The sequence below is a fragment of the Exophiala xenobiotica genome (genome assembly GCF_000835505.1).
Source record: "Exophiala xenobiotica strain CBS 118157 unplaced genomic scaffold supercont1.6, whole genome shotgun sequence".
NCBI lineage: Eukaryota > Fungi > Ascomycota > Eurotiomycetes > Chaetothyriales > Herpotrichiellaceae > Exophiala > Exophiala xenobiotica.
Genome location: NW_013562489.1, coordinates 310,118 through 334,460, shown reverse-complemented (window position 1 = coordinate 334,460; position 24,343 = coordinate 310,118). Strand labels below are relative to the sequence as shown.

Sequence of the window (24,343 nt, the reverse complement as noted above, 5' to 3'; positions counted from 1 at the left end):
CTCAGCCTAGTAGATGGGAACCGTGGCATTCTTTGCGCCTATACCGATGCCCATGACGAATCGCGCCACAAACAGTCCCTCCCACGATGTTGCAAAGGCGGAACCAATCGGGGTGGCAGTGAGACAGCAGGCGGTGATGAAAATCTCGCCTCTTCGGCCGAGATAGTGGTTGAGTGGGTCGACGATGAAGGCACCACTGTATATCCAAGTCAATCAACAAAACGGATGGGAGCTGGCGAACTCACATGAGACCGGCCGTCAAGAAGATGATGGCGTTGATGATTCCCACGACCCATTCGTCGCGCCCTTTCCCAGTCAGGCCGAACTCCTGAGGGAAGGACAAGTTGGCCCCGTTGGCCCCCGTCTGATCCCATCCCTGCGTGGCGGCTCGGCAGGCGCACATGGCGATGGAATACCAAAGCATGGCAGGGCCGTGCCACTTGTGGTCCCTTTCGTAGACGAGCGCCCTTCGCTCATCTACATCAAGCTCGGTTACCATCTCGGCTCGGCTGGGGTCTCGTGCCACGAGAGCAGCTCGCCCGAACCGAGCGGCGTGCTCGGCCACCCCATGCGACTCGGCAAAAGCCCGCGCTGCCATTACCGTCTCTTCCGGGGAAATGCGTTGCGAAAGACGAGAGGATCAACCACAGTGACGATGGCGCGGGAGAGATCTGACAAAGACGCACCTGCAGAGGGTTCTCAACAATGTTGAAAGCGACGGATTGGCGCCGGCCACTGGCTAACGGCTCTGGAGCCTGAATCACCTTGCTCTCATCGTGAGAGACGTCGACCACCTGGTCCTCCGTGGACGTCCTCTTGGTCATGGTGGTGGAGAGCTGAGGGTCGACGAAGGGTGACAATATCTTGTTTGCTTCTAATCAAAGGTTCTTCGCAGCAGTTGAGCCGGGCTCATGTATCTGGCAGACCTTTGTCGTCTTATATGTTCGCATTGCTCGATTCTTTCTGATGCGTGGCTGTTTGGACCCTCACTACAGCCCAAGTTAGTGAGCCTTAAATGCTCGTCTTGATCGGGCGCCACAGGTAGATTAGCGTAACGCACGCCAATCACCGGAATGCAAGAGGGAAAACGTATGGGTCGAGGCTGCGGAGGGAAGCCTGCCAGATCCACATCCACACCATTTTGACACTTTCAGCCGCGGGTCTCCTCTTGACCTCTTGATCAAATGTGGAGTATGGAGACCTTCAGGACCATCTTGGCATCTACTTATACAAGTAGTACTATTCTGCAGACTTCTGTTAGCGTCGAGCAGTGAGTGTCGTAACGCGGACTAATCCCCAGACTTCCATCCTCCTAGGAAAGAATTCCCTTTCTGCTGACTGCCGCGCCACTTTCCTTCCCCACACCCGATTGACCAGGCGTTCGACGAGACTATTCTGGCCGTGAACCGACGGCAGAGAGTGGTCGTTGGTGACCGTAGCCCGTACTATCACCTCATATATACTGTAATATCATTGTACAGTTGCTGTTACCTGCAGTCCTGTCAGAGTATATAGTGCACGACCTTGCTTCCAGACGACATACTTCCAAGATAATATTTGACAACGTACATTCATTGACCATGTCGCTACAAATTCTCACCCTTTCCCCTCTCCAGAATCCCTGGAGCTCACTCCTAGCAGTCCTGCTCCTCAGCCTGGGTTGCTTGTCGCTCAGATCGATCTATGTTTACTTCCGCGATCCCCTCAACCTCCGCAGGTTCCCAGCACCGAACTTGTTGGCGGCCATGACCCCGATATGGATGATGCGTGCGACATGGAGTGGAAAGAGATATGCGTGGCTTCACCGCGAACATGAGCGCCTCGGCGACGTGATCCGAATTGGGCCGTCCCACCTCTCCTTCAATGACCCTCGGGCTGTCTCCGATATATACGGGCATCAAGCTGCCAGCAAGACCGGCAATACCACGATATCTTCCAGTCCACCGATCGTGCAGACCACTCTCGCAAGCGGAAATTCATCGCCAACTCATTTGCCTTGAAGAACGTTGTCCGGATGGAGCCCCTGATTCGTGACAACGTCCGCATCCTGATAGCTCGAATCGACGACTGGTGTCAACAAAACAACGCAGAACCTCCCCTGGACTTGCGCCGCTGGTAAGTTGACGCATCCTGGAAAAATTGATCATTCTGACGGGTTCGCTGTCCTAGGTTCAATTACCTGACATTCGATGTCATCGGGTCAATGGCATTCAGTCAGCCATTTGGGTTCCTCCGCAACAGGGCAGATTCCAAGGTAATCGAAGGGGTTGGAGACCGGCATGAGGTCCCAAGTGTCATTGATGCTCTGATCTTTGGCCTCCGCTTCAACATCACGGTGGCACAATTGTCCACCTCGTTGGGAACCGTCAAGTCGGTAAAAGCGTTGGTCAGGTCAGTTTCCCCTTTGCGTCGTTGTCTGGGAGTGGACGACTCTGTGGATTTCGACAAGGTCTGCATGCAACACCTCCGCCGTCGGATCAAAGGACCGGCAGAACCTTCCACGGACGACTTTATCCAGTCAATCTTAACGGACAGAAATGGAGAGGAACGCAAAGTCCCTTTCATTGAGCTGTTTGCTGAATCCGGTGTCATATTGGGGCCGGAAGTGCGATCACCACTGGACTTCTGTCGAGTTCGTGCTATCTCCTGGCATCGCACCCGGAATGTTTGGCAAAACTCCGAAAGGAAATTGATAGTGTCATGCCATTTGCGGCGGGTGACCACTCGGACTTTGACCAGGAGATTGTTCCCTACGACCTCATCATCAAGAACTTGACGTATCTTCGCGCCGTCATTGATGAGACACTGCGTCTCCGGCCGCCAATTTCCTTCGCCCTCCCACGGCGCGTCTATGCGCCCGAGGGTGCCAACATAGCTGGCCATCATGTCGGCCAGGGGACCATTGTCGCTGTACCTCCCTATACAATCCACCGCAAGGCGTCGTTGTATTCCGATCCCGAAGACTTCAAGCCCCAGCGATGGTTCCAAGAAGAAGGCAATTTCGATCCAGAGAAAGAGTCCGAGATCCATAACTTGAAAGCATATACTATACCGTTCAGTCAAGGGTCTCGAGCTTGTATCGGACGTCATATTGCGGTGGTGGAAGTCCAGATCTTGCTGGCAACGATGATCCGGCGTTATGATATCAGCCTGGTATCGAAGGATCAGCAGCTTGACATCTTCGAACAGTTCAACGCGAACCCAGGCCCCCTTCCCCTCATTATTTCGAGAAGGGTTGCAGCTTGATAGACCCTTTTCGTCCCTTCTTGAGGGTTTCTGTTTACTCCATCATAGATTATGTGGATGATGAATGACTGTAGAGCTGTTGGGGTGTCGGTATGTGACTCAGAGTTAATGTCGATCATTGGAATAGCTCAGATATGTGTCTCTGTCGGTTACTGTTCGCGCTGTCAGTGAATGGCGGACATGGTATGATTGTACATGATGTGATGTCTTCATCCCAGAAATAGTACCAGCTGTGCTCTACCGAGAGAAGCACTTGACGGTACGCTCCAAGACTTCCTCACTGTCTCGTGTGCGGTTTCAACAACCATCATATGCTGTCTCTCTGAAAATTTGGAAAATATGCCTTGAATGACGGCATGATCTCTCGATTCTGCGTGCAAGCCGATTGTGTAAAGCGGCCACAATATCGTCGACATTGGACCTGAGAGAGCACAAGTCCTCAGAAGGCTGTCGATTGCGGAGTTATAGACACATTTCAGCGACTTTGCATTTGTATAGTCCTCGCCTAAGCACGTTTTGTATAGAGTGAGAAGCGAGGTGTACTTGAATGCCCTCGCAATCTGTAGCATCGCTTCCTGGCCACTGTCGGTTCGATCGATGGTCAAGGGAGCCGACCAGGAGCGCAGTTGTTCCTCCAAACGACGTGCTTGCATGGAAATATCCTCTCCATTGTTCTGACATGCTAGGAGGTCCGCGAGATTGATGATCAAAGGCCAGAGACTTCCACTCAGGCCAAAAATGCTGTCAAAGCCAGAGCTTATCTCTTGCGGAAAATGATTGAATCCTAGCGGCCGCTGTCGTAGAGACAAGGAGGCCATCACATCAAAGTACTGGAAAGCCGTGGCCAGATCGGACAGGCGTGTCGCAGACTGCTGTGTCCGCAGTATATCGAGTAGGGATTTGGCCCCTCGAAGATGGCAGCGAGCGACGCTGGGAGAGTTGCCCAAGACGATCTACAAAAAGTTAGCCAGGGCTCAGCATCAACCTTTCTACATTCAGCTTACCTCGTAGTAGATCAGCAACAAGCTCGCAATCAAGCATTCTTCTCCCGATGAATCATCCGGGTCGGTTCCCACCGAGTCCAAACAGATAGAGAGTAGGCGAAGAGCTTCTGACTGTAGATCGGCCGCATTGATTAGCGACGCCTTGCCCAGGACATGCAAATGCGCCGCGGCGACAGCTTCCACCGACTCCCGAACGAGCGGTGAAGAGTGAACCAGTGGTAGGATATGAGAGAAGAACGGGTTCCTATGATTGGGAATTTGAAAGGTGACAAGGTCCGTGAAACCCGTCCGGAAATGGTATACGAAATTGGTATCGGTGACCGCAATCGATTTGGTGATGGGAATTGCGTCGCAACGCGCCGGTGGCAGGAGAAGTTGACGATTGCTGGATATCTCGAGGTATATTAATGTGACATCTCTCACTTCCCGGAACCATCACTTACTGGTTTTGCGACTACTCCTTGACCTTTCGGCCCTGAGTACGTGCACTCTGAATTGACCTTCCGACATAGGGAGCATACCGGTCGTACTTCATCACACTTTTTCCGTTTGGCACGACTACGGAGAGACTCTTAGCAGTGGAGAGCTGTTGAGGAAGGAAGAAGATGGAGATCGAGAGGCTGAGGCAGAGTATAGTGGATAATGTCTCTTACCAATTGACGCAGCCCCTTCGTGACCGCTGCTCGCCGGACATGCTCAAGACGATCAACCAAAAGCGCCGTAAAGGATGGCGTCCCCCGAAATTGAGAGCAGTATAGTGTGGAGATTGAATGTCTAATTCAACAGCGCCGGACAGGGAGGCATCAAGAGGAGATCCATTATCTAATGTGGATTGTGGTCTGCAGATCTGCCCCGTGGGGTAGAAAAGAGGAAAGTACAAAGTACAAAGGGAGGACGAATATGGATACTTCGCCCAGATACGGAGACTTGTGCCGCAGAAGGGAGGATCTTGGCAGCTTAGGGCGGCATCACCCCTAATCCCAAAAGGGGGGTGAGCTGGGTGTCGAATTACCATCTCTTGGCATTATAGGATGACGACAACTTGCACCTCATCTAGGCTGGGGTAGAAGCACCACAAGGTATGGTAACTAACTTACTGACCGTCTCAGTCGTCAACTTCCTAGCAAACTTCAACAACTATGAGCCAGACCCCTCAACTGCTCCTGCCGTCGCACCCTCGGCTCTTTCTTCGCCATCAATTGCACCTGTCAGATCAGCCCAGAGCCGGTTGCTTTGAGAGTAGTGATCCTCTGGCGCTTTCATCACGATCCTCTTGGGCTTCGGGCCCAGCTCACTCAGTGGGGCCATGAACGAGTTCCAGACACCTTGTTCTTCAAGCTCCTCTTGTAGGCCTTTGAGTTGGGCCGGAGAGGCACTCAAACCCAGTTGGTCAACGTGACGAGCCTGTAATGTCTGCATCCCTGTGGACTTGGATGAAGTGTAGTAGAATCGTTCATAAATGGAGCACACCTGGATTGCTGGGAGCAGCAGGGCCTGATCCAACGATCGGCTGCTGAAAGGTTTCAAGAATGCCCGTAATGTTTTGGGCTCGGCAGGATAGCTGACTGCAACATCTTCACCATCCAACGTAGCCAAGACTTTTTCTCGACGATCCGTAGGACTCGTGTACGTCGATAATGAGCCGCTCTGGTCCAGACATGTGTGCAAGAGTTTCAGGACAGTCCATGTGAGGTGGTCAAAGGTGAAATGAAGTTCGACCGCAAGATCAGTCGAATCTTCACACCGGAAGATGTAACCTGGAATGTAGACGACAAGGTTGAAGCGAACAATGAATCCCCATGTCTTACTATTCACGACTTCGCTTGGAGATTTCCAGCCACAACTGAGGCTCTTCTGGTGTGTGAGCTCGATACTTACCTTTAGAACATCTTGGGCTGATGACCAGGACATGGGACTGATGCGGATTGGACTCGAAAACATCAGAAGACAATCCCCGGAGGGGCGGACCTCCGAGGAGCAAAGTGTTTGGTCAACCGTGTCCGAGACCGTGTTGCCTGGGATTGCTGTCCAGCTTTCTGCAGTTTGTGTCTCGCTTTCTTGGTATGTGCTCTGCGTTGTGAACGCTCTGTAGGCTGCTGCCAGCCACAGGACCACCATGTTGTTCAGTGCCACCCACCAAGGAGCGACTCTAATACCTAGGTAGTAGATCACATAGCAGCCTACGAGACCAAGCCCACATACAGCCACCTTGACATCTCGCGCACGAGAATCCTGAGGAGCATGTCTTGCCGGCAAAGCAGACACAATTCCATCCACTTTCAACGGCTCAATGCATCGCCACTTTGAATGGGTGGCATTGCTGACCGTCCACTGCCCATCACGAAAGAGCGCCGGAAGCGGCTCAGTTTGCAGTACGACTTCTGATTGGATTAACAGAAGGAGTGCCACTGTGGATGTAACGACGCCTGAATAGCCTACAAGCCCCATTATCAGGCCTTGGATGTCAGTACCGTTTGTATTGTTGGAAGCGTAGCCGGCGATCTGGATACCAATGATTGCAGCTGTCAGGCCTGTGGCAACCAACATGTCCATCAAGCGGCTCATTGATGTCCTGCTAGATGCTAGGGTTGCTGCAGGAGATACACCGGTTGTCCGGAATGAGATTGTGGCGTCCATTGCAACATGTTGGTTCGAGAAACCATCTTTTCCAGCATCCTCCAGATTTTCGATCAAGGTGGCTGTTTCTTTTAAGGATAGATCGTCGAGTCTGCGCAGTGACAGCACAATTTCATGGTCTTGATCGCCATGATGCTCCTTTCGACGAAGCCAGAGTGATCGAAAAGCCCTCAACGCCGAGGGGGCATCTTCCCTAAGCCGACGATGACAGCAAATGAATGCGGCATCCTTGACAACGTTGGGTTCGATCTCGATCCGCCCATCCACATAGACTGGCGTTGCTTGAGACATGCTGACCGGTGTCAGCTCGACCATGGCCTCGTTTCTCTTTTCGCCTTCACGGCCAATCAGCCGGCGAAGGTAAGGAAAGCCGCAGAGCCTGACTGCACTGACAAGGATGGAGAGGATGCCCAGTGGTGCCACTGCCAGATTCAATAGCTGCCGTTTTCCCGACATGGTCCGTAGGTATTCCTTAGCATGCCTCTCCCCAACAAGGGCCATGAGAGGGGTCACATTTGCCACAACAGACGCCCATACCTCGGACGAGCTTATCAAAGGAGTCTGGCCGACTGCTTGTCGTTTCGTGGTTGGGAAGGCCCAGACAGACTGAAGCATTGCAAGGCAACCAAGCAAGTTCGCATTCAGGAGATGCATAATTAAGACTTGCCGTGGTAATAGATTTCGAAAGCTTGCACAAATTGAATTGAGAATAGGAACCCAGTTTCGGACTGGGCTTAAAAGCACCAATTTATGGACGACTTCACTGATTGGGACGTCGCAGTGGCATTTTATGGCATGTCGAATGTAACCGATTCGATAGCGACACCACTGGGATCCCGAGAATTTAGGTGCATCATGCAAGGCAGAATTCGCCTGCGCCCTGCTAAAGAGGACGCCAGAAGCCTCACTCTAACATGAGCCAGGGGTTATTACTAGTACTCAGGTGTGTAATAGCCGGACCACAGTCAGGAGGAGGCATTGGAGGGTATCACGATGATCAATCCGTCATATCTTCATTGTGCGTCTAGGAAGCTCAGAGGAAAGAGAGAACGATGTTCGCAGCGCGTCTGTAGTCTTCATTCGGGCATCGCTGTACTTGCCTATTCAGCTAGCCACCCACTAGCACCAACTTAGCCTCACTAGCCTCACTAACTTATCTAGCGAGCTCGCTAGGTAGCCTACATGGCCTCAATGGATCACTTAGAAACTCCAAAACCCATGGTAGTTGCTTCAGGGCAATAAAGTATCATGTTCACCCCCACGTTACAAGAAGCCGATTCCTGACCTGTTAACAGCGCCTGGCTTATCAGGCTGGCCCTAATTTGGTCTACTTAGTGCGAACAACCTTCTGACTCCTGACCGGTGACAGAGCCTCCAACCACGGCAAGAGACGGCAGGGGACGTTCAAAGACTTGCACAAGTCTTCGAGTTCGAAGCCTGACCCAATATTGCGCCCGATTTTGCAAGCAACTCTGGACATAAAGGTGGGTTTTCCTTTCCGACTTCGTAGTCATCGGAGGCAGACATTGTCAGAAAGAGAGATTCCATGGCAACTATGCAAGCGGAGCAGGTCATGCCACCCTTCAATACCCCTCGAACGTGGAAAGCTTTGAGATATCGTCACATTCTTTTCTTCTCCGTCGCATCTTTGCTTCTTTATGCTCAATGGTCCATTTATACATCCTTTATCGTGGGCCTCCAGCATCAATCAAACAAGCTCTTCAACAAAGAGACCGGCATAGTCTTATCCACATTAGTGCCTGGTCGCATACTAGGCTGGTACAGTATTTTATGCGCCCTGCTGCCACTTGAAAAAGCCCGTCGGAGCAGTCTGTCTGCTCGCCGCAAATATGCTCGTCTCATTATTTGCATGGTCACGAGGGGCCGGAATATCGAGGTACGTTGGCATGGTTTCCACGATCTCACAATTGCCTAATCTGCACTTCCCAGGCCATCAACCGAACGGCAAGGGCACTTCCAGAGCTGGAAGTTATATATAGTCATTTGGAGTTCCATATAGTCACAGAAGAAGATTCGATTTCGCGTTTGCAACATTTGAAAAGCCTCGCTCAACTCCACAGTGTGCCGTTGGAGTTTGCACCCCGAAAGGCCAAATACAAAGCCCGTGCATTGGAGTGGTTCCGCCAGATGCAGGCTTTCACTCCTCAGGACTGGATTCTCCACATCGATGAGGAGACAATGCTGGACGAATTCGCCATCCGCTCATGCCTGGAGAAAATTGAGACGGACTCCGAGGCCTCCATCGCCCAAGGAGTCATTTTGTACAACGCCCATCACTACTGGAAGAACATCCTGACCACGTACGCCGATTGTGTGCGTACGTTGGACGACTTTGGCCGATATCAATTTCAATTCAATCATGCCCGCCGCCCAGTCTTCGGCATGCACGGTGCATTCCTCTTGATCAATGGAGAGGTCGAAAACAAAGTGACCTGGGAAACGGACAATCTGACAGAGGATTACTGGTTCGCACTGCAGGCCGACCGTCTCGGATTCAGATTCGGCTGGATTCCCGCTATTGTGAGAGAGCAATCGCCAAGCAGTCTCTGGGATTTCTGGCAACAACGCCGACGTTGGGCGAGCGGAATTTTGACTGTCAACGCGCATTTGGCTGTGGCTTTCGTGACGCTCTGGGCATGGCAGTCTTTGGAGGTTGTTTTGTAAGTTGAGATCGAGAGGGCGACGGTGCGGTGCGCCTGCTGATTCTTTCCGAAGGTGGCTATCCATTCTGTTCGTGGACTGGCCGTCACGAATTCCGAATTGGCTTTGGTTTGCTGCATTCGCAGAAAACAGCGTCTCCCTGACTGCCACGGGTCTTTCGCTCGCTCTCCAGGTAAGACCCTCTATTCACGCGCTTTGCTCCTGTCGAGTGGCTCGAAAATCGTTAAGTCAAGCTGCCAACAGGATTATGATGCTGAAGTTCCGAACTGGTGTCTCGCTCTGCATCTGCTTTTCCTGCCGATTGTTGCGCCCGTTGCGAATTTACTCAACTCGATGGCCGCCTTCTCGGCGATAATCGTCCCAACTGGTGCATCATTCCACGTCATTAATAAATAGAAGTAAGCCAATAGAGTGATATGGCGAGCCATGTGCTGCAGAATGGCATTTGTAAGACGTCGGAGGAAGAGGGAGAGCCAGCCGCGCCTGACACCCTCACATGTGAGATCTTCGAATGGCATGGTCGTGCGACGCCCCAATTGTATGCCAAAGGTGTTTGCAAGTAGTATAAAGCCGCCAGTGTCCCCCAGAGACATTCTTTCATCAGAGATATTCTTTCATCTGCATCCATCTCGTATTTACCATGTTGAGTCAGTCTGCAGCACTACCTCGCAAAATCTGGCAGCTTTGGCTGCAGCAAGACCATGGCCCTGACCTTGCCACCGTCAAAGATCAACATACACATCTAATCTCGACCTGGAAAACGCACAATCCGGGCTGGACTCACCACATCCTCGACAACGACTTAGCTGAGGAGTTAGTGACTAAGGAATTTCAGCTGCATCCAGACATCCTCAGAGCCTGGAGCATGGCGCCTATTCCGATCTTGCAAGCGGATTTGTTGAGATACCTTGTCTTGTACATTGAAGGCGGTGTCTACACTGATTTGGATACGGAGTGCATGAAGGGCGTCGAGGAGTGGAACATCAACTGCGGGGGGCCAGAGGGAGATTTTGAGCTGCTTTTGGGCGTCGAATACGACAATGTCGACGGCCAAAGACTCCCGCTGTTTCCAGACGACATTCAGTTCGCGACGTGGACCATCGCTGCGAAGCCGAGAAGTCAACTCTTATGGAGCGTCATCCGTGAGATTGCGGACAATTTGAACTCACTCACTGAGGAAGGAATCGAGCGCAGTAGCCTCACAGCAACACTTGTCATGGAGCTCACAGGGCCTCGAGCGTTCACACACGCTCTCTTACGGACACTCAGCGAGAAGACGGGCAGAGTCGTAGGACACGCTGATTTTACCCTGTTGAAAAAGCCAACAGTGATAGGCGGCCTGGGTGTGTTGCCGGTGACAGCCTTCGCATGCGAGCAGCCACATTCAAATGCCGGAAAATGGACACATCCAGATGTTTTGGTCATCCATAAATATCACCATTCCTGGGGAGGACAGATTGAGTAGCTCCGCAGGCTGATGATAAGAAAGGATGAAAGGCCATGAGACCTAGCCTAGCCACGCCTAGCAAAGCCAGAGGCAGTAGAGGCTAAGCCTAGTTCAGCCGTTAGTGCCGCCGCTCTCAGAGCACGTTTATCTTCAGTTTTCTTGGTCAAGTTTGTTGGAGCGCGTATGGTTTGACTTCTTCTGAATGACTGACCTACCTAAACAATGTTCCTCACACCGAGTTCTCGGACAAGATTAATGAGATACGGTGATCTCTCACGCAGGTCACGCGAGCAGTGGAGAGTAATCGCAGGGCGGCATCACCTCGTTCCCAATTGGGTAAAGCGAGTATACTGGTCTTGGCACTGCAGGGCTTATCAACCATGGGAAATCAATGGGCGGCCGCCACTTACACCTCTCGATAAGCGACCAGCCATTGAGCTTGCCGTCCTGATAAGTGCTTGCTCAGGATATCTCTCAGCTATGCACCACAGTTGTGGCTTTTTGGCGACTCCTCATGATCCGACGGCCACCGGGACTTCGATGCCAGCACTACAATGCAGGAGGAAGCTCAAGCTTCTCGGAGACGACGTTTCAAGATCCACAGTGAGTTCGGCACTGCTAGACAATGGCGGAGTCGCAAGAATCGTCCATGCGATGCCTGTAGGAGGCGCAAAACTGCCTGTGTAATTGAGGATCGGCCTCCATGTGAGTGACGCCCAGTCAGAGCTCATTACAGATCGTCGACTAACCTACCCAACGAAGGTCTTTTCTGCAAGGGAAGGAGATTAACTTGCGAATTCACCCCCGAATCTTTGGTAGAACGACGTCCCGGGACCCGGCAGCTGGACCAAGATGAGGATCCCTTGGGTCAGATAGATTCAGAGGCAAACTCTACGTCTCCTGAAAACGGGTATCGAGCCACGCACACGAGTCCTAGTAGTACCGATCGCTCTTTGAACTCACCTACCACCAACTTGGAAAATATGGATCTGCAAGACCGTCACCACGGCAGTCGTCCCAGAGCTTCCAGCGGTGGCGAGACCCAGTCGTCGGAATCCAAGATCCAGACTCTTGAGGATGGAAAGAATCTTACAGCCCACTCTCTTGGACTCTGCTCAGAGCAAGACACCAACCTCTTGGCCTCATTTCGATCCGTCATCATGAACGAAAACAGCCGCGTTGCCGGCGACATCATGCAGGTCAACCCTGGAAGCCCTGTAGCAGGAACACCTCCTGTGCATTTCTTCATACTGAGAGATTGGTTCATGCCTTATGATAATACCATCAAGGACGAATCATCACGGCTGATCGAGGCCAAAGTGGGACTGTACGGTCCGAGCATGGTTCGGTTGTACTTTAAACACGTCCACCCTGTCTACTGCATTGTCTCGAAAGTCCGCTTCCTCCGAGCATATAAGGAGGACAAACTGAGCATTCCAGCATCGCTCCGAGGCGCCGTATACGCAATGGGGTCCGCTTACTGGAACGAAGATCCAAATCTAAGGACGATTCATCGACCCTTTGAGCAGTACGAGCTCTTTCAGGCTGCCACAGCTTCTCTCGAAAGGGAGCTCGAGGCGCCCAATCTCTGGAGAGTGCAAGCCTGCCTGCTCATGCTCCACGAGAAGGCCGCGAGTAATACGACATTTGAGACGCCGAGGTTATGGACGCTATCCGCTCGAGCCGTCTCATGTGCGCAGATGGTCGGACTGCATCGAGATCCGTCAGAATGGAGCATCGCACCTTGGGAGAAGAGTTTACGGAAGAAGTTGTGGTGGGCAACTTACATGACAGACATGTGGACATCTGTTTCTCACGGAAATCCTCCTCACATTTATCGAGCATCATACACGACCTCGGAGCTGACGATGGAAGACCTCCGGTTTGACGAACATGTGCCGGAAGATCTTGCCGATATGGTGGACGACGCAAGTGCCACATTCGACGCTTCGACTGCCGCCAGGTTTCTTGAACTTATTCGACTTACTCAAACATTGCACACGTTGTTGGAGACTGCTTTGTACGATCCTACACTACACTTCACACTCTCATGCCTGCGCTAACACTGCCACAGCTCCGACCACAGCTACCGAGCTGCTATGCTCGATCTTACCGACTACGAAGCCAAGCTCCTGACTATAAAACAAGACCTCGAGTCCTGGCACTCCCTGATTCCACAGTGTGTCACCATGAATTATACATCAAGCAAATATCCTTTCCGCAATAACGGTACGTCTGCATCTGGCCGGGCATTCTGAAGTCAAAGCCCTTCTTGTCTCATAATTGACCGTATCAGGGCCACTCCATCTGGCCTATTTCGCAACGCACATCCTCCTCTTCCGAGCACTAATGACACCGGCCTCAATGACGGCTAAGTACAATCGCCAGTCATCACTCCAACGCTACTTTGGTGCGGCAATGGAGCAGGTCAATGCGTTCTTGGCCTTCATGGACGAAATCACACCGGACGGTCTACGTGCATTCTGGGGTCGACGTATATTTCCCTGCTCATTCCTGGTCATAGTACTTGGCACCGCTAACGACGACAGATGGGCGATCCCAACTCATTCTTATCGGCAACTTCCTGATATACTTGTTCCTTCTGTCCTCCAGCCCGGAGCAAGTTCATGCAACATATCGACTCCTCGAGCACTTCCATGAATCTCTCCAACGGCTAGGTGAACATGTTGATGAAGAATCTGTGTGTCTGATCCGACCAGTTGCCCTTAGGATCGACTCCTTCTTCACACAAGCAGCACAGATTATGCGACGAGGCTCGGCATCGGGCTCTTATTCAGTCGGCAGCATGATGAATGCCTCGCCGTAAAGGTGCTTGCACGAATCGCACGAACATGTAACGACGATTGGTAACACCTTTTTTTCATTTCGAAATGTGACTGTCAGGGTGCATCGACAACAACTTGCGTCCTGCAAGGCTCCATGATCCTATCAACCAAAACCTCGATCATGCTGTGGACTTGTCACCTCATAATCAACTCTGCACCTTCCGGCACCCACCCGTTCGGGATCTGGCCTGTGTTATCCAAGCACTCTCGATACAGTTTGGTCGCCTGAGTAATAAACAATCCTGGGTTTGACGAACACTCTGCCTATTCTTCGGCGAAACACGTCAAGCCTTGCCAAAATCTCTCGCAGTCCATCCATACGTATGTGTCAGTCTCCTACCAATATTTCTCGCCATAACATGTGGAATCTTGGTGTCTGGATGTGGTTGATGCACGTGGAAGCTTCGGCTGAAGTCCGATCCTTCTGCAGGCGTAAAGTGCCACACAGAACCATAGAGCTTCTCCGCTGCAAAGCCTACCTTCGTCATAGCATGGAGAAAGTCTTTCCAGTCGACTTCACCCTGCCGATCGTTCGGGTCTTCGGTGTAGAATATGGTGCGGAACACTTCCAAAGCGCGGTCTTTCAGCTTAAATGTGACCTCTTTCGACTTGTCCGCAGCTTCCGGCACTGGAACTTCGGCATATCCCTTGACTCCATCTCGCACATCGTCATTTGGTGGATTACAGAGACCTCGAGTTTTGACTTTTACTTGCCGGGTTTCGAGAACAGGCCGTCTGGGTGTCTCTGGCTCCTGGGTCGGGTAAGCAATGCTGGCGATCGGGATCGCAGAAGATGGCGTTGTCGATTTTCTTCGTTCCATTGGACGGTATGGGAGCGTTCGGTGTATCACCCGTGGACCCTTCGAGGACCGCCGCAAGATATCATTGAGCGTCTCTCCTGTGTGACTGAAGAAAAAATGGTCCCACTTGTTCCAGAATGTGTCGAGATTGCATTCCGCACGCGCCGAAGGCTTTCCACATTTTGCTCGCCGTATATTTTATGGATCGGATAGTCAAGCGAATCTTTGATCGGCAGCGGCAGACGAATCTCACTCGCACTAGCAGAATTCTCGCTGCCTTTGTCGATGATCTTCTGCACGATGTCGATGAGCTTGATCTGCGGGCAATCTATGGGCTCCGCATTCTGTTGCTTTCGCTCGAATCTCAACGACCATGGAAACAGCCCGTCAAGCGCTCTACATATATTAGCCATGAGCGCCAGGTCTGAGAACATGTCGGCGACTAAGGGAGATAGTCTCTGCGCCCGTCGCCGGTCGCTTTGAATGATACGCTGTATTTCGTCAACAGTGTGATATAGGCCAACTCCCTTGATAGCAGCGCCGCGGACATCAAAAAGAAGCTCGAACATTCCCGTCAGAGGATCGTCGCTGAGGGATCGCATGTCCTTTCTCTTCATGCACAATCCTGGCTTGCCTGGTTGATCTGACGTCCGACGTGGGTCGGTCACTCGCACCCAGTTCCCCAATTCTCGTGAGGCAGGAACAGCATTGGAGAGCTCTGTCTTACGACCACGAGCGTAGGCATCCGCTATCACCATCATATCAAGTACGAGAGACTCCACATCCTGAGGCAGTGGCTTTCGGTAATCGAAACTGGCAAACCCCTTGGGCGTTTTGGTAGCAAGTGCGTGGGCCAGGTCGTAAAGTACATCCCACATAAGCAGCACAGTGTATGTGGAAAAGAGCGTGTCCAGAACCACGTCGTTCCAAAAGTTCTCACTGTAGAGCGAGGGGCTTTTGTTTCCTTTCTCATCACGCACATGCTCTTGCCGGTGAATCGATCGTGCCAGTATGACGTGCTTGAAGTAGCCAGGATCTTCTCTGATGCTCCAGGCATGGTCTTCCGCTGCAGCTCGCTTCGCCTCGATCAATTGTAGAAGCCTGCCGGTATCAAGAGTGGCAGGGACTCGAAACGGTGCTTCCGCTACGGCAGATGCTAGATTGACATACGAGGCATCATTTGTTTCGATGGGTTCTGGTTCTGGCTGTTGCGGAAGTTGCATGCTGAGCAACTCATTCCACGGGACATCGGAGAATATTTTGCCACAGCAATCTAGGAGGAATTCGTAGATCTTCCGCTGAACTTCGAGGATCAAGAGGCCTTCTCCGATACCGAAATGGACGCCAGCAAGCCACAGAAGAAGTGCACGTGGGCTCGTAACGCAATGGACAAACTCTCCATATGTCTCCGATGTGTTCTGGCCAACGAACACCATCACTGCCTCCCCGTCCGGATACCAAGCGGTTCTGATTTTTCCATTGAAGAGGCCGATTTTGCAAGACGCCAAGTCGGCATGCGCAAACACACCTGGGTCGTTACATCCTCGACTATTGAGTAAGAGGGGCAGAGATTGGCCATGGGTCAGGTCCTCAACGTTGAGGTGCGGCCATTTGTAAATTGCATCATCTTCTCGTGGTTTCTTTGTGGTGTAGAGTGAATCAAGAATTCCATGAATGTCCGGACGGTGTCTGCTTGAAATATTTGGCCATACACTCTGTAAGATCTTTCTTCTCTGCTCGTGGGTTTTCTTTGCCCATCTCTTACGCAAACGCGCTTCTCTGCCATTGAGTATCCGCAATATCTTGTCTCTCGCCACGAAGATCGCGCTCGAATGTAATTTTGCTTGCTGTTTTGCGGCTTCGGCGTCGATCCGGACTGTGTTTGCTGGCTGCTTCGGTTCTTCACGAAGTAAGACCAGATTTTGGCATCTTGGCACTACGTCTCCGTAAGGATCGGAAGCCATGTCATGAGAATTGTCAGGTAAAGCCATATTGTCAGCATCCAACGACAACGGAGAGGAATGGGCCGGAAGGGTCAAAGAGAAATGATAGTTCAAGAAGGTTACAGAACTGGAAGGTCAGCTTGTTCCTTGAAGAAGCAGTGAACAGTTCATAGCTGCCTCAGATAACCACGCCGCAGCACCTTCGATTCACTACTGCCAAGCAAAAGACCTGAAGTCCTGTTGAAAGTGAAGTATATCCTCTCTTACATTCTCTTCACTTGACGCCCCTGAGCACCACGTGCCACGCGACAAAAGTAAACTTCTGGACATTGAAACGACAACATCTGAAGGTGGCGTACATGCATCCAATGCCGAATACGAAGGCGGAACGTCGCAGTGGAAGTGATGAACGAGCATGAGGTGACGCCCGTGTCGAAGTGAACATCCTCGGGTGGTTGAGACGGCTTTCCCCGGCCCGCGGAGGAAGATTCTTCACCTCTACCAGGAAGACTTAACTTGACCAGATGAGAACGTATTGTGTCATGTAGTGCCTTTTATAAAGGCAGCCTGGATGTGGTCCATTGAGGTGTCTGTAGCTTATCAACAGCAAATGCTCTGACATGTGTGGAATACTTGGTCTCTTCCGTAGTGGGGACATGGAGATTTTCATGATCAGTTATCCCACCAATACCTTGCACCCCTCAAGGTTTAGACTGCGGCATTGGTACCGGATGCTACGATGTTGGCGAGGTGGACCTCTTGGACGGCTCGACGTCGAAATCAGTACCGCTCGGGAAGAGCGCTGACACCAGGAAGATGGCGGGTGTATCGCACTGTCCGTAGCAACTAGTTGTTCATATTCATGGCCATCACGCGGCGAGACTTTTGCTTCACATAAGCGGACAAGTGGTCCTGACGATTGACTGTTGACGGACCACAGCATCAAGAGGAATGCAGCATGCTTGTGGAATGTGCTGCAAGATCTACCCTTCTGCAATTGCTGGGGTGCTTTGTCCTTTGTAGGGAAATCGGAAGCCACGGCGAAACAGCAGGGTCATGACGAAGTCGCGAAAGAGTTGCTCAAGCATGCAACGAAGGTGAATACTCGACTTGAACCACCAGTCAAGTTCTCTGCTGGAAGATAAAAGCCTTCGTGAGGGCTTCAATCACAGTAGAGAATAGCAGCATGGGGGTCAGAGATGGTAAGACAAGAAAAGTGAGAAGAGTTGAGGTGGCACTGGCGGTCAAGACAGTTCATTAGATGGCGACGTGGTGGGATAGATGCGCATAGGTGACGCCTTGATCCGCCGTACAACTTCTTTCCTTGGTCCGCCGTAGAACTTGTCCTCGAAGGCCCCAGACACGACATTCGACCACCATGATCAAGTCAATGCAGGCAGCACGCGTAATGGCGGTTGATATCTTTGCAGGCTCAATCGCTCACCATGCGAAAGCCTTCTCGTACACTTGCGACGCGTTTCAGTCATGCAGTCTCCATAGCTGACGGCCGGAACCCTCACTCACCAATTGCTATGGGCGACACGTCTCGTCCTGGCTACTCGAGCATTGCTGCGCTGAGCGTCTCGACAGAATCAAAGACATTTACTCGTCGTCTCCAAAGAACACCTTGATCGGCATCCAGGCATCATTGACAACCTTGAATCGGGTTTTAATGCCGTTCAAAGCTTCCATTTCGTCCTTGGTCAGCTCCCAGCCATCCAAGTCGAAATTCTCTTCAATTCTAGAGGGGGTCACGCTCTTCGGAATAATGCTGGTGCCTCTTTGGAGGCTCCACATGAGACTTAAACAATCTGTCAGCGACTCTTCTTGCCTGCCCGAATTCTGGTACTCACAGGATCTGAGCGGATGTCTTCTTCTTAGCATGCCCTATTTGGGACACGACAGGTTCTTTGAACAATGGATTATCTGTTGCACCTCCAAGACAGGAATAAGCCGTACAGTGTATTCCCTTCCCTTTGCAGTATTCCAGCAGTTTGGGCCTAGTCAAATTCAGAACTTTGAACCCACAGGTAACGAGACCAGTATGACCTACGATGGATTTGCTGGATGTAGCTCGATCTGGTTCACCGCAGGAACAATCTTACAAGATGGATCGTTGAGAAGTTTTTCCAGGTCCCGGATTTGAAAATTGGATACGCCAATGTTCTTGACCTTGCCGGTATCCAATAACTTTTGCATTTCTTGCCTGTATCAGTTAGTCAACGGCCAGCTCCTCCTGGGATTTATGCTGGCGACTCACCATGTCTTGACGAAATCCCAGTCCGGCAAATGCTTCGAAGGGTCGTTGGGATCAGTTGAGCAAGGGAAGTGCACCAGATACAGGTCGATGTACCCAATGCCAAGGTCACTCAGAGACTTGTCAAAGCCTTCACGGACCCTGTGATGCCACGGATTGTCAAGCTTAGTCGTGACCCAAAGTTGGTCTCGAGAGACTCCCGAATCTCGAATACCTTGGCCAACCTCGACCTCATTTTGATAGTTCAAAGCAGTGTCGATGTGTCGGTACCCTTTCTGGATTGCATGGCAGACGGCCTTGCGGACTTGGTCGGGTGGTGATTTCCAGGTTCCTAATCCAACGGCCGGTATTTCCGCCCCGGTATTCAAGGGGAATTTCAGAGAGGTATGGTTGAGTGTCGCCATGGTGGCTTATGCGACTCACGTTCTCTCAAAGTACACCCTCGAAATACTCGGTATGCCGAGCACAAAATGAACGTCTTAATGCTGTATCATTGAGCGGAAGTATTTGTAGCAGATGAGCCTGACTAGGCTATGTCTTCCATCGATTCCTTGCCAGTCGATGCCGGCTCACGTGGAGCTCCAAGATACACTACTGCAGATCTCGACGAGTCAACCACGAGCATGTGAACAGCTGCAGACGTCTCGAACATTCTCCACCGCAACTTGCAGGACACTCCACGACACCGTCCCTGGTGGCAAGTCCGGATATTGCTTAAGTGCGGAATACTCCAACGTCGGCAAGTTGCACGACCAATCGCGCACCTGGGCAGCCACCTGATCGGCCAACTCCTTCTTTTTGATCGGCCAACTGTTCTCATTTTATCGTTCATGATGATCGGCGAACATCAGGCCCCGCATGGACGGACAGCACGACCGGGGTATCGCTGAACAGCCAATATGTATAAGCATCCTCCCTGAGGATTTTGCCCCATTCAAAATCAGCTTCGACACTCATTGTGTAACATCTTTCACTCCTGGAGCAAAGTCCACTCCAACCACGAACAAGCGCGAGCACAAGCGATTATGGGGCCCAAGTGGGAACAGCTCAAGGAGCGCCTACAAGTGTGAGTCTCAACTCTGCTGGGGAAACCCAATATTTTGTACTGAAGGGTCACTCATTTTTGATTCTCCCAGGCCCAAGGACGAGAACTCATACTATGAAAACACGAGATGGTGCAACAGGGACTTGATACCAATGCCAGCAGAGAGGCGGACTTGGGGCATTTGGGGATACTTCGGTAAGGAGGTATAACCATGTTCTGGGTGGTAGATACTCACTGCGCTCAGGATACTGGACGGTCTCAGGATCATGCATTTCGGCATGGTCAACCGGCAGCACTCTCCTCGCATTCGGGCTCAGCCCGCAGCAAGCCATCGGCGTCGTGGTATGTTCTTGTCGTGATACAGAGTTGCCACATGCTCATCAATAGGTTAGATTGTTGGAGGCGTGCTCACTGGTCTCCTGGCCGTCGGTTGTGGCTGGATGGGTGAAAATCATCACATTGGCTTCACAGTGTCTTCGCGGTTTTCCTGGGGCATGCAAGGCTCTTATTTCCCCGTCGTGCTTCGCGTCTTTGTTGCGTGCATGTGGTGAGTGCGCCGCGGCTGGTCAGTCTTGACTGCAACAACGGTCTAACGGTTTGCAGGTTCGGTATGCAAGCTTACTGGGGAGGACAAGCCACCAGAGTCTTATGGGGTGCAATCATACCAGGTACGCTGACGGCACGGCGTCTCCAGAATACCTGCGCTGACTTGGTTTCTCGCAGGCTTCGCCGACATGAAGAACTACTTCAGTGAAGGCTCCCATCTCCTCACCAAGGATTTCATCGGACTGGTCATCTGGATGGTCGCGTTCATCCCTCTTGTCCTTGTACCTCCTGAGCGACTCCAGATTCCTTTCGCCATCTCTTTCGTCTTGTTCGCAGGATCTTGTATTGGGCTCTTGGTTTGGTAGGTGGTAAAATCTATCTTTCGGTGGCGACTCTGTCTTACTTTTTGTTTCAGGGCTGTCCACAACGCTGGAGGAGCGGGCAGCATGTTCCAACAGCCCGGTAGTGCCGACAACATCGGATGGGCGTTCATGTTTGGTATTACTGCCATTCTCGGTGCCTGGGGTGCTGGAACCTTGGGTCAGTCCGACTGGACTCGTTATGCCAACCGCAAATTTGCACCAACTCTATCCCAAATGGTTGCCGCACCGATTACCATTGCCGTCACTGCCACAATCGGAATCATCGTCACCAGCGCGGCAAGGGATGTCTTAGGAGGAGACATCATCTGGAATCCAATCTATCTTCTCGCAGACATTCAGGACGCTTACGGCTCCAGCCCAAGATCAAGAGCAGGAGTTTTCTTTGCGAGCATAGGGCTTGTCAGTTCTCAACTCGCGGTAAGTGATGGGCCTGGGCTATCTGGCGTGCTCATGCTAACAAGAGCGACAGATCTCCGTTGTCCTCAACTCTGTGTCTACTGGCATGGACATGGCCGGGCTTTGGCCCAAGTATATCAACATCCGACGAGGCAGCTATATCATGGCATGCATCGGCATCGCTGTCCAACCGTGGCAGCTTTTGAGCACAGCAGACAAATTCCTCAAGGTGCTCAGTGGGTTTGGAGTGTTCATGGCACCTGCTACGTGAGTCTTCCACTTTTCTGTCCGTTTGTTCCATTGACTAATGTTTCAACTCACCAGCGGCGTCATGCTGGCTGATTATCACGTCGTCCGTCGCCACAAGTTGAAACTCAACGACCTGTACACTGGAAACAAATCTTCCATCTACTGGTATAACAAAGGCGTCAACTGGCGTGCCCCCGTCGCCTTCCTCTGCGGAGTCTGGCCACTGCTACGTGAGTGACCTGTCCCTGCTGTAGGTATTCTGCGCCAATACTGACGTCTTACTAGCCGGTCTCGTCGGAACAGTCAACAGCAGCACCGACCCATCTTTCACTGGTTGGATTCGTTTGTACAATCTCACATTCATCGTCGGACTCGCCATGAGTTTCGCCGTCTTTTGGGTCTTGAATTACTTCTTCCCTCCTCCCGGTCTCGGAGAGGAGGCGCCCTTCGTCGACGAAGTTCTGTCCGGAATGGAGGAACCAGGCTCGGAGACTGGCAAGGAAGAGCTCGGCATGGCGAATGAGAAGCACGGAGCTGCGGCGACAGTGTCCACCTAGAATACAGGGGCTGATCCGGAGTGACGATTCATCGACTGAAACTCATGCATGTCAGCTCAAGGCTCCTTTCACACGGCACACATGGTCAAGCGTTGACTTGAGCTACCATTGTTGCTAGGCAAGCCGTAGCAACAATATCATTCATTTCACACTTTGCAAATCCGCTTCTTGTCGGTCATACTTGTTATATTTGAATGTTGAACTGTTCTCTGTTTCTGCCCATGGTTTCAGGGAAGTCCCAACACGTCTGCAACTTGATCATTTTATGTCAAAGTCGAAGGCTGAACAATGCTCTGTTCTTTGCCCAAGAGTCCCGGGAGAACTGTAGCTAAACAGCTGTGCCCAGAGTAAGGGGCTAGCTCAGCGGCCGGGGGAGAAGGGTTCCTGTCAGATCGACCACCTCTACTCGTAAGCACACCACGTATACCTAACTTGACTTAAGAAGGAGGCACTAGGTTAATTTTGATGGCCAGCGACGTCCAAATCCGACAAATTACTACAGCGGTGTCTCTGATGATTTTCGAATGTAGTACTACGATCCCGTTACTTGTGTCCTAGTACGTCGCATTCAACCTCATCTCAATATACTCCCTCGCATTGATGGGCTCATACTTCTTGGGCCTCCCCTCGCCGTAACAACCCGGAATACAATCGATCGTCTTCTCACGATCGGCCGTGACGAAATAGGGAATCGAATAGCGGGCCCTAGTCATTCCCTTGCCCTGACTTTTGTCCATCGGCGGTGCCCTGACGCGATGCAGCGTCGACTTGAGCGTGTCGTTACTCCAGCGCTGCAAGAAATCGCCAATATTCACGACAATCGTACCCGGCACGAAGGGGGCCGGATTGAACTTGCCCTTCTCGTGCATGTCCTCGACCTCGAGCCCGCCGACCTCGTCCTGGAACAACAGCGTCATAGTCCCGAAATCTGAATGCGCGGCGATCCGCTCCATTTTGCCGTCGCGCAGCAGCTCGGCTTCGACGGGAGGGTAGTGCAGCAGTCGGATCTGGTTGTCCTTTTTCGTGTGGTATTCGCGGAAGAACTCTTCGGGCAGGTCCATGCCCAGCGCGATGGCCCTCAACAGATCCAGTTCGACAGTGTAGCACGTCTCGAAAAACCGCGTCATGAATGCGCGGAACCCCGGCAGGACTTCTTCTGGGAACCAGATGTTGGGCGTGTGCTCGTCGTCTTCACGGCCCAGCTCGAAGGATTCCTTGAAGTCCGGGCATTTGCGCAGGTCGGCGATCGATTCCGGGTCGTACACCATCTGCACCACCTTCTCGCGCCCTATGCCCGAGTATCCGCGGTGCCACCAGCCGTACGGCGGGTGAGGGGCCTTGTCTTTATCTGCTTGAGGCAGATCAAAGAACTTTGAGCTCTGTCGAGTCAAGTGAAGGTCAGAACAATATGTCCAGCGTGTTCTTAAATAGTCAAGTCAAGTGATTTGCTTACCCATTCGAATGCTTGGTCCAGCAGATCCTGGGGTAGACCATGGTTCTTGATGTATGCGAAACCTACATCTCGAAAGGCTTCGAAGACCTTCTTGCCTGTCTCGTGTGCTTCCTTACAAGTGCCCGAGCGCATGGGCTCAAGGTCGATGATGGGTATCGCAAGTTCTGCGGCGGGTTTGATGGCCATGGTTGATGCTATCGTCTTTTTTCCCTTCCTCGAGGATCCGTAAAGATTATTCGCCTTCCACGGTGGTCATTCGAGCAAGATGATTTCGTGCGCGGTTATCTGTAGCACAGTGATCTCAGGCACTATAATCTCGACCACTTTTATCTTAACGTTGACAGTAGTGGCGTGGTTCGAACTGCTGGTTATTACCGGTTATGCGAGTGTTCAAGTTGGCCGACGAGACTGACATATCATATGAGTATGAAACCCATCTGGCCGATAGATACGGATATATCTCCAAAGGCCAGCGGGTTTTTACAGGCTCGGGGTGGATATGGGTGTGGCATACGCAGTTAGCCGATCGTTGGCGAGACCGAGGCCACGCGAACATCAAACGCCAACACCCATCAAGGGCCTAGAGCGTGATCAGTAAGAGAAGATTCCAGAGTCTCGAACTGTGCCGTGCACGCCGTGATAAGCAAGTGCCGTCCGCGGTTCCAAGGCAAGATCATTCGTGGACGTTGGGTGGACGTGAAGGAATGATGGGGGAAAGCCACAGGACGGATAGCCGTCGATCAATGGGACTGGGCAGCGGTCAGGCGAGCAGGATCCCCAAAAGTCCATAGCCAACTGACAGATTGTTGGCCGACCATAGAAGAGCCTCTGGTGACCTGGATGAGACCCGCT

General features: G+C 51.9%; 11 protein-coding genes across 14 annotated transcripts; 4 read left to right on the top strand and 7 right to left on the bottom strand.

Moving 5' to 3' along the window:
- Positions 1 to 6: 6 nt before the first annotated feature.
- PV05_09412 (uncharacterized protein) lies at positions 7 to 598 on the bottom strand (the record flags this gene model as incomplete). The annotated part of the gene is made up of 2 exons (XM_013455751.1): positions 7 to 196; positions 246 to 598. The coding sequence occupies 2 exons, from the start codon at positions 596 to 598 to the stop codon at positions 7 to 9; spliced, it is 543 nt and encodes a 180-aa protein (XP_013311205.1).
- An 893-nt stretch (positions 599 to 1,491) lies between these two features.
- On the bottom strand, positions 1,492 to 5,132 carry PV05_09410 (uncharacterized protein). The gene is made up of 4 exons (XM_013455749.1): positions 4,904 to 5,132; positions 4,694 to 4,808; positions 4,251 to 4,643; positions 1,492 to 4,199 (listed from the first exon to the last, which is right to left on the bottom strand). Exons 1-4 carry the CDS (start codon positions 4,942 to 4,944, stop codon positions 3,456 to 3,458), a joined length of 1,293 nt encoding a protein of 430 aa, XP_013311203.1. The 5' UTR covers positions 4,945 to 5,132; the 3' UTR covers positions 1,492 to 3,455.
- Positions 2,015 to 3,246, top strand: PV05_09411 (uncharacterized protein; the record flags this gene model as incomplete). Its single annotated transcript, XM_013455750.1, has 3 exons — positions 2,015 to 2,115; positions 2,170 to 2,391; positions 2,607 to 3,246. The coding sequence occupies 3 exons, from the start codon at positions 2,015 to 2,017 to the stop codon at positions 3,244 to 3,246; spliced, it is 963 nt and encodes a 320-aa protein (XP_013311204.1).
- A 255-nt stretch (positions 5,133 to 5,387) lies between the features above and the next one.
- Positions 5,388 to 7,502, bottom strand: PV05_09409 (uncharacterized protein; the record flags this gene model as incomplete). Its single annotated transcript, XM_013455748.1, has 1 exon — positions 5,388 to 7,502. The coding sequence occupies one exon, from the start codon at positions 7,500 to 7,502 to the stop codon at positions 5,388 to 5,390; it is 2,115 nt and encodes a 704-aa protein (XP_013311202.1).
- A 1,255-nt stretch (positions 7,503 to 8,757) lies between these two features.
- PV05_09408 (uncharacterized protein) lies at positions 8,758 to 11,034 on the top strand (the record flags this gene model as incomplete). The annotated part of the gene is made up of 4 exons (XM_013455747.1): positions 8,758 to 8,784; positions 8,838 to 9,568; positions 9,624 to 9,741; positions 10,174 to 11,034. The coding sequence occupies 4 exons, from the start codon at positions 8,758 to 8,760 to the stop codon at positions 11,032 to 11,034; spliced, it is 1,737 nt and encodes a 578-aa protein (XP_013311201.1).
- Positions 11,035 to 11,853: 819 nt separating this feature from the next.
- Positions 11,854 to 15,226, top strand: PV05_09406. Of its 2 annotated transcripts, XM_013455745.1 has the most exons (4): positions 11,854 to 13,036; positions 13,091 to 13,245; positions 13,313 to 13,510; positions 13,566 to 15,226. In XM_013455745.1, exons 1-4 carry the CDS (start codon positions 12,000 to 12,002, stop codon positions 13,841 to 13,843), a joined length of 1,668 nt encoding a protein of 555 aa, XP_013311199.1. In that variant the 5' UTR covers positions 11,854 to 11,999; the 3' UTR covers positions 13,844 to 15,226. The 2 variants fall into 2 exon arrangements, with proteins under 2 accessions (XP_013311199.1, XP_013311198.1); XM_013455744.1 differs by having other exon boundaries at positions 13,313 to 15,226.
- On the bottom strand, positions 14,147 to 14,683 carry PV05_09407 (uncharacterized protein; the record flags this gene model as incomplete). Its single annotated transcript, XM_013455746.1, has 1 exon — positions 14,147 to 14,683. The coding sequence occupies one exon, from the start codon at positions 14,681 to 14,683 to the stop codon at positions 14,147 to 14,149; it is 537 nt and encodes a 178-aa protein (XP_013311200.1).
- PV05_09405 (uncharacterized protein) lies at positions 14,710 to 16,626 on the bottom strand (the record flags this gene model as incomplete). Its single annotated transcript, XM_013455743.1, has 1 exon — positions 14,710 to 16,626. The coding sequence occupies one exon, from the start codon at positions 16,624 to 16,626 to the stop codon at positions 14,710 to 14,712; it is 1,917 nt and encodes a 638-aa protein (XP_013311197.1).
- A 1,032-nt stretch (positions 16,627 to 17,658) lies between these two features.
- PV05_09404 lies at positions 17,659 to 19,349 on the bottom strand. Of its 2 annotated transcripts, XM_013455741.1 has the most exons (5): positions 18,866 to 19,349; positions 18,659 to 18,811; positions 18,459 to 18,605; positions 18,130 to 18,406; positions 17,659 to 18,071 (listed from the first exon to the last, which is right to left on the bottom strand). In XM_013455741.1, the coding sequence occupies exons 1-4, from the start codon at positions 19,264 to 19,266 to the stop codon at positions 18,208 to 18,210; spliced, it is 900 nt and encodes a 299-aa protein (XP_013311195.1). In that variant the 5' UTR covers positions 19,267 to 19,349; the 3' UTR covers positions 17,659 to 18,071; positions 18,130 to 18,207. The 2 variants fall into 2 exon arrangements, with proteins under 2 accessions (XP_013311195.1, XP_013311196.1); XM_013455742.1 differs by having other exon boundaries at positions 17,659 to 18,406.
- Positions 19,350 to 19,572: 223 nt separating this feature from the next.
- On the top strand, positions 19,573 to 22,198 carry PV05_09403. 2 transcript variants are annotated; one of them, XM_013455740.1, is made up of 10 exons: positions 19,573 to 19,928; positions 19,999 to 20,102; positions 20,152 to 20,249; positions 20,300 to 20,454; positions 20,511 to 20,575; positions 20,631 to 20,814; positions 20,869 to 21,253; positions 21,306 to 21,499; positions 21,557 to 21,711; positions 21,767 to 22,198. In XM_013455740.1, exons 1-10 carry the CDS (start codon positions 19,888 to 19,890, stop codon positions 22,036 to 22,038), a joined length of 1,653 nt encoding a protein of 550 aa, XP_013311194.1. In that variant the 5' UTR covers positions 19,573 to 19,887; the 3' UTR covers positions 22,039 to 22,198. The 2 variants fall into 2 exon arrangements, with proteins under 2 accessions (XP_013311194.1, XP_013311193.1); XM_013455739.1 differs by having other exon boundaries at positions 21,557 to 22,198.
- Positions 22,199 to 22,456: 258 nt separating this feature from the next.
- On the bottom strand, positions 22,457 to 24,180 carry PV05_09402 (uncharacterized protein). Its single transcript, XM_013455738.1, has 2 exons — positions 23,492 to 24,180; positions 22,457 to 23,417 (listed from the first exon to the last, which is right to left on the bottom strand). The coding sequence occupies exons 1-2, from the start codon at positions 23,675 to 23,677 to the stop codon at positions 22,593 to 22,595; spliced, it is 1,011 nt and encodes a 336-aa protein (XP_013311192.1). The 5' UTR covers positions 23,678 to 24,180; the 3' UTR covers positions 22,457 to 22,592.
- Between the last annotated feature and the right edge of the window lie 163 nt (positions 24,181 to 24,343).

What these genes read in the sequence shown, in the direction of transcription:
- PV05_09410 (XM_013455749.1), bottom strand. Translation starts at nt 4,944, where the DNA reads ATGTCCGGCGAGCAGCGGTCACGAAGGGGCTGCGTCAATTG. An exon ending in CGAAGGGGCTGCGTCAATTG is followed by an intron (nt 4,809 to 4,903) that starts GTAAGAGACATT and finishes GTCTCTCCGTAG; the next exon opens with TCGTGCCAAACGGAAAAAGT. An exon ending in AAGGAGTAGTCGCAAAACCA is followed by an intron (nt 4,644 to 4,693) that starts GTAAGTGATGGT and finishes ATATACCTCGAG; the next exon opens with ATATCCAGCAATCGTCAACT.
- PV05_09403 (XM_013455740.1), top strand. Translation starts at nt 19,888, where the DNA reads ATGGGGCCCAAGTGGGAACAGCTCAAGGAGCGCCTACAAGT. An exon ending in AGCAAGCCATCGGCGTCGTG is followed by an intron (nt 20,250 to 20,299) that starts GTATGTTCTTGT and finishes TCAATAGGTTAG; the next exon opens with ATTGTTGGAGGCGTGCTCAC. An exon ending in ATGGGGTGCAATCATACCAG is followed by an intron (nt 20,576 to 20,630) that starts GTACGCTGACGG and finishes GGTTTCTCGCAG; the next exon opens with GCTTCGCCGACATGAAGAAC.
- PV05_09402 (XM_013455738.1), bottom strand. Translation starts at nt 23,677, where the DNA reads ATGGCCATCAAACCCGCCGCAGAACTTGCGATACCCATCATCGACCTT. An exon ending in TGGACCAAGCATTCGAATGG is followed by an intron (nt 23,418 to 23,491) that starts GTAAGCAAATCA and finishes TTGACTCGACAG; the next exon opens with AGCTCAAAGTTCTTTGATCT.
- PV05_09404 (XM_013455742.1), bottom strand. Translation starts at nt 19,266, where the DNA reads ATGGCGACACTCAACCATACCTCTCTGAAATTCCCCTTGAATACCGGG. An exon ending in TGGGATTTCGTCAAGACATG is followed by an intron (nt 18,812 to 18,865) that starts GTGAGTCGCCAG and finishes TAACTGATACAG; the next exon opens with GCAAGAAATGCAAAAGTTAT. An exon ending in CTACATCCAGCAAATCCATC is followed by an intron (nt 18,606 to 18,658) that starts GTAGGTCATACT and finishes GAATTTGACTAG; the next exon opens with GCCCAAACTGCTGGAATACT.
- PV05_09406 (XM_013455745.1), top strand. Translation starts at nt 12,000, where the DNA reads ATGGATCTGCAAGACCGTCACCACGGCAGTCGTCCCAGAGCTTCCAGC. An exon ending in ATATCCTTTCCGCAATAACG is followed by an intron (nt 13,246 to 13,312) that starts GTACGTCTGCAT and finishes TGACCGTATCAG; the next exon opens with GGCCACTCCATCTGGCCTAT. An exon ending in ACGTGCATTCTGGGGTCGAC is followed by an intron (nt 13,511 to 13,565) that starts GTATATTTCCCT and finishes TAACGACGACAG; the next exon opens with ATGGGCGATCCCAACTCATT.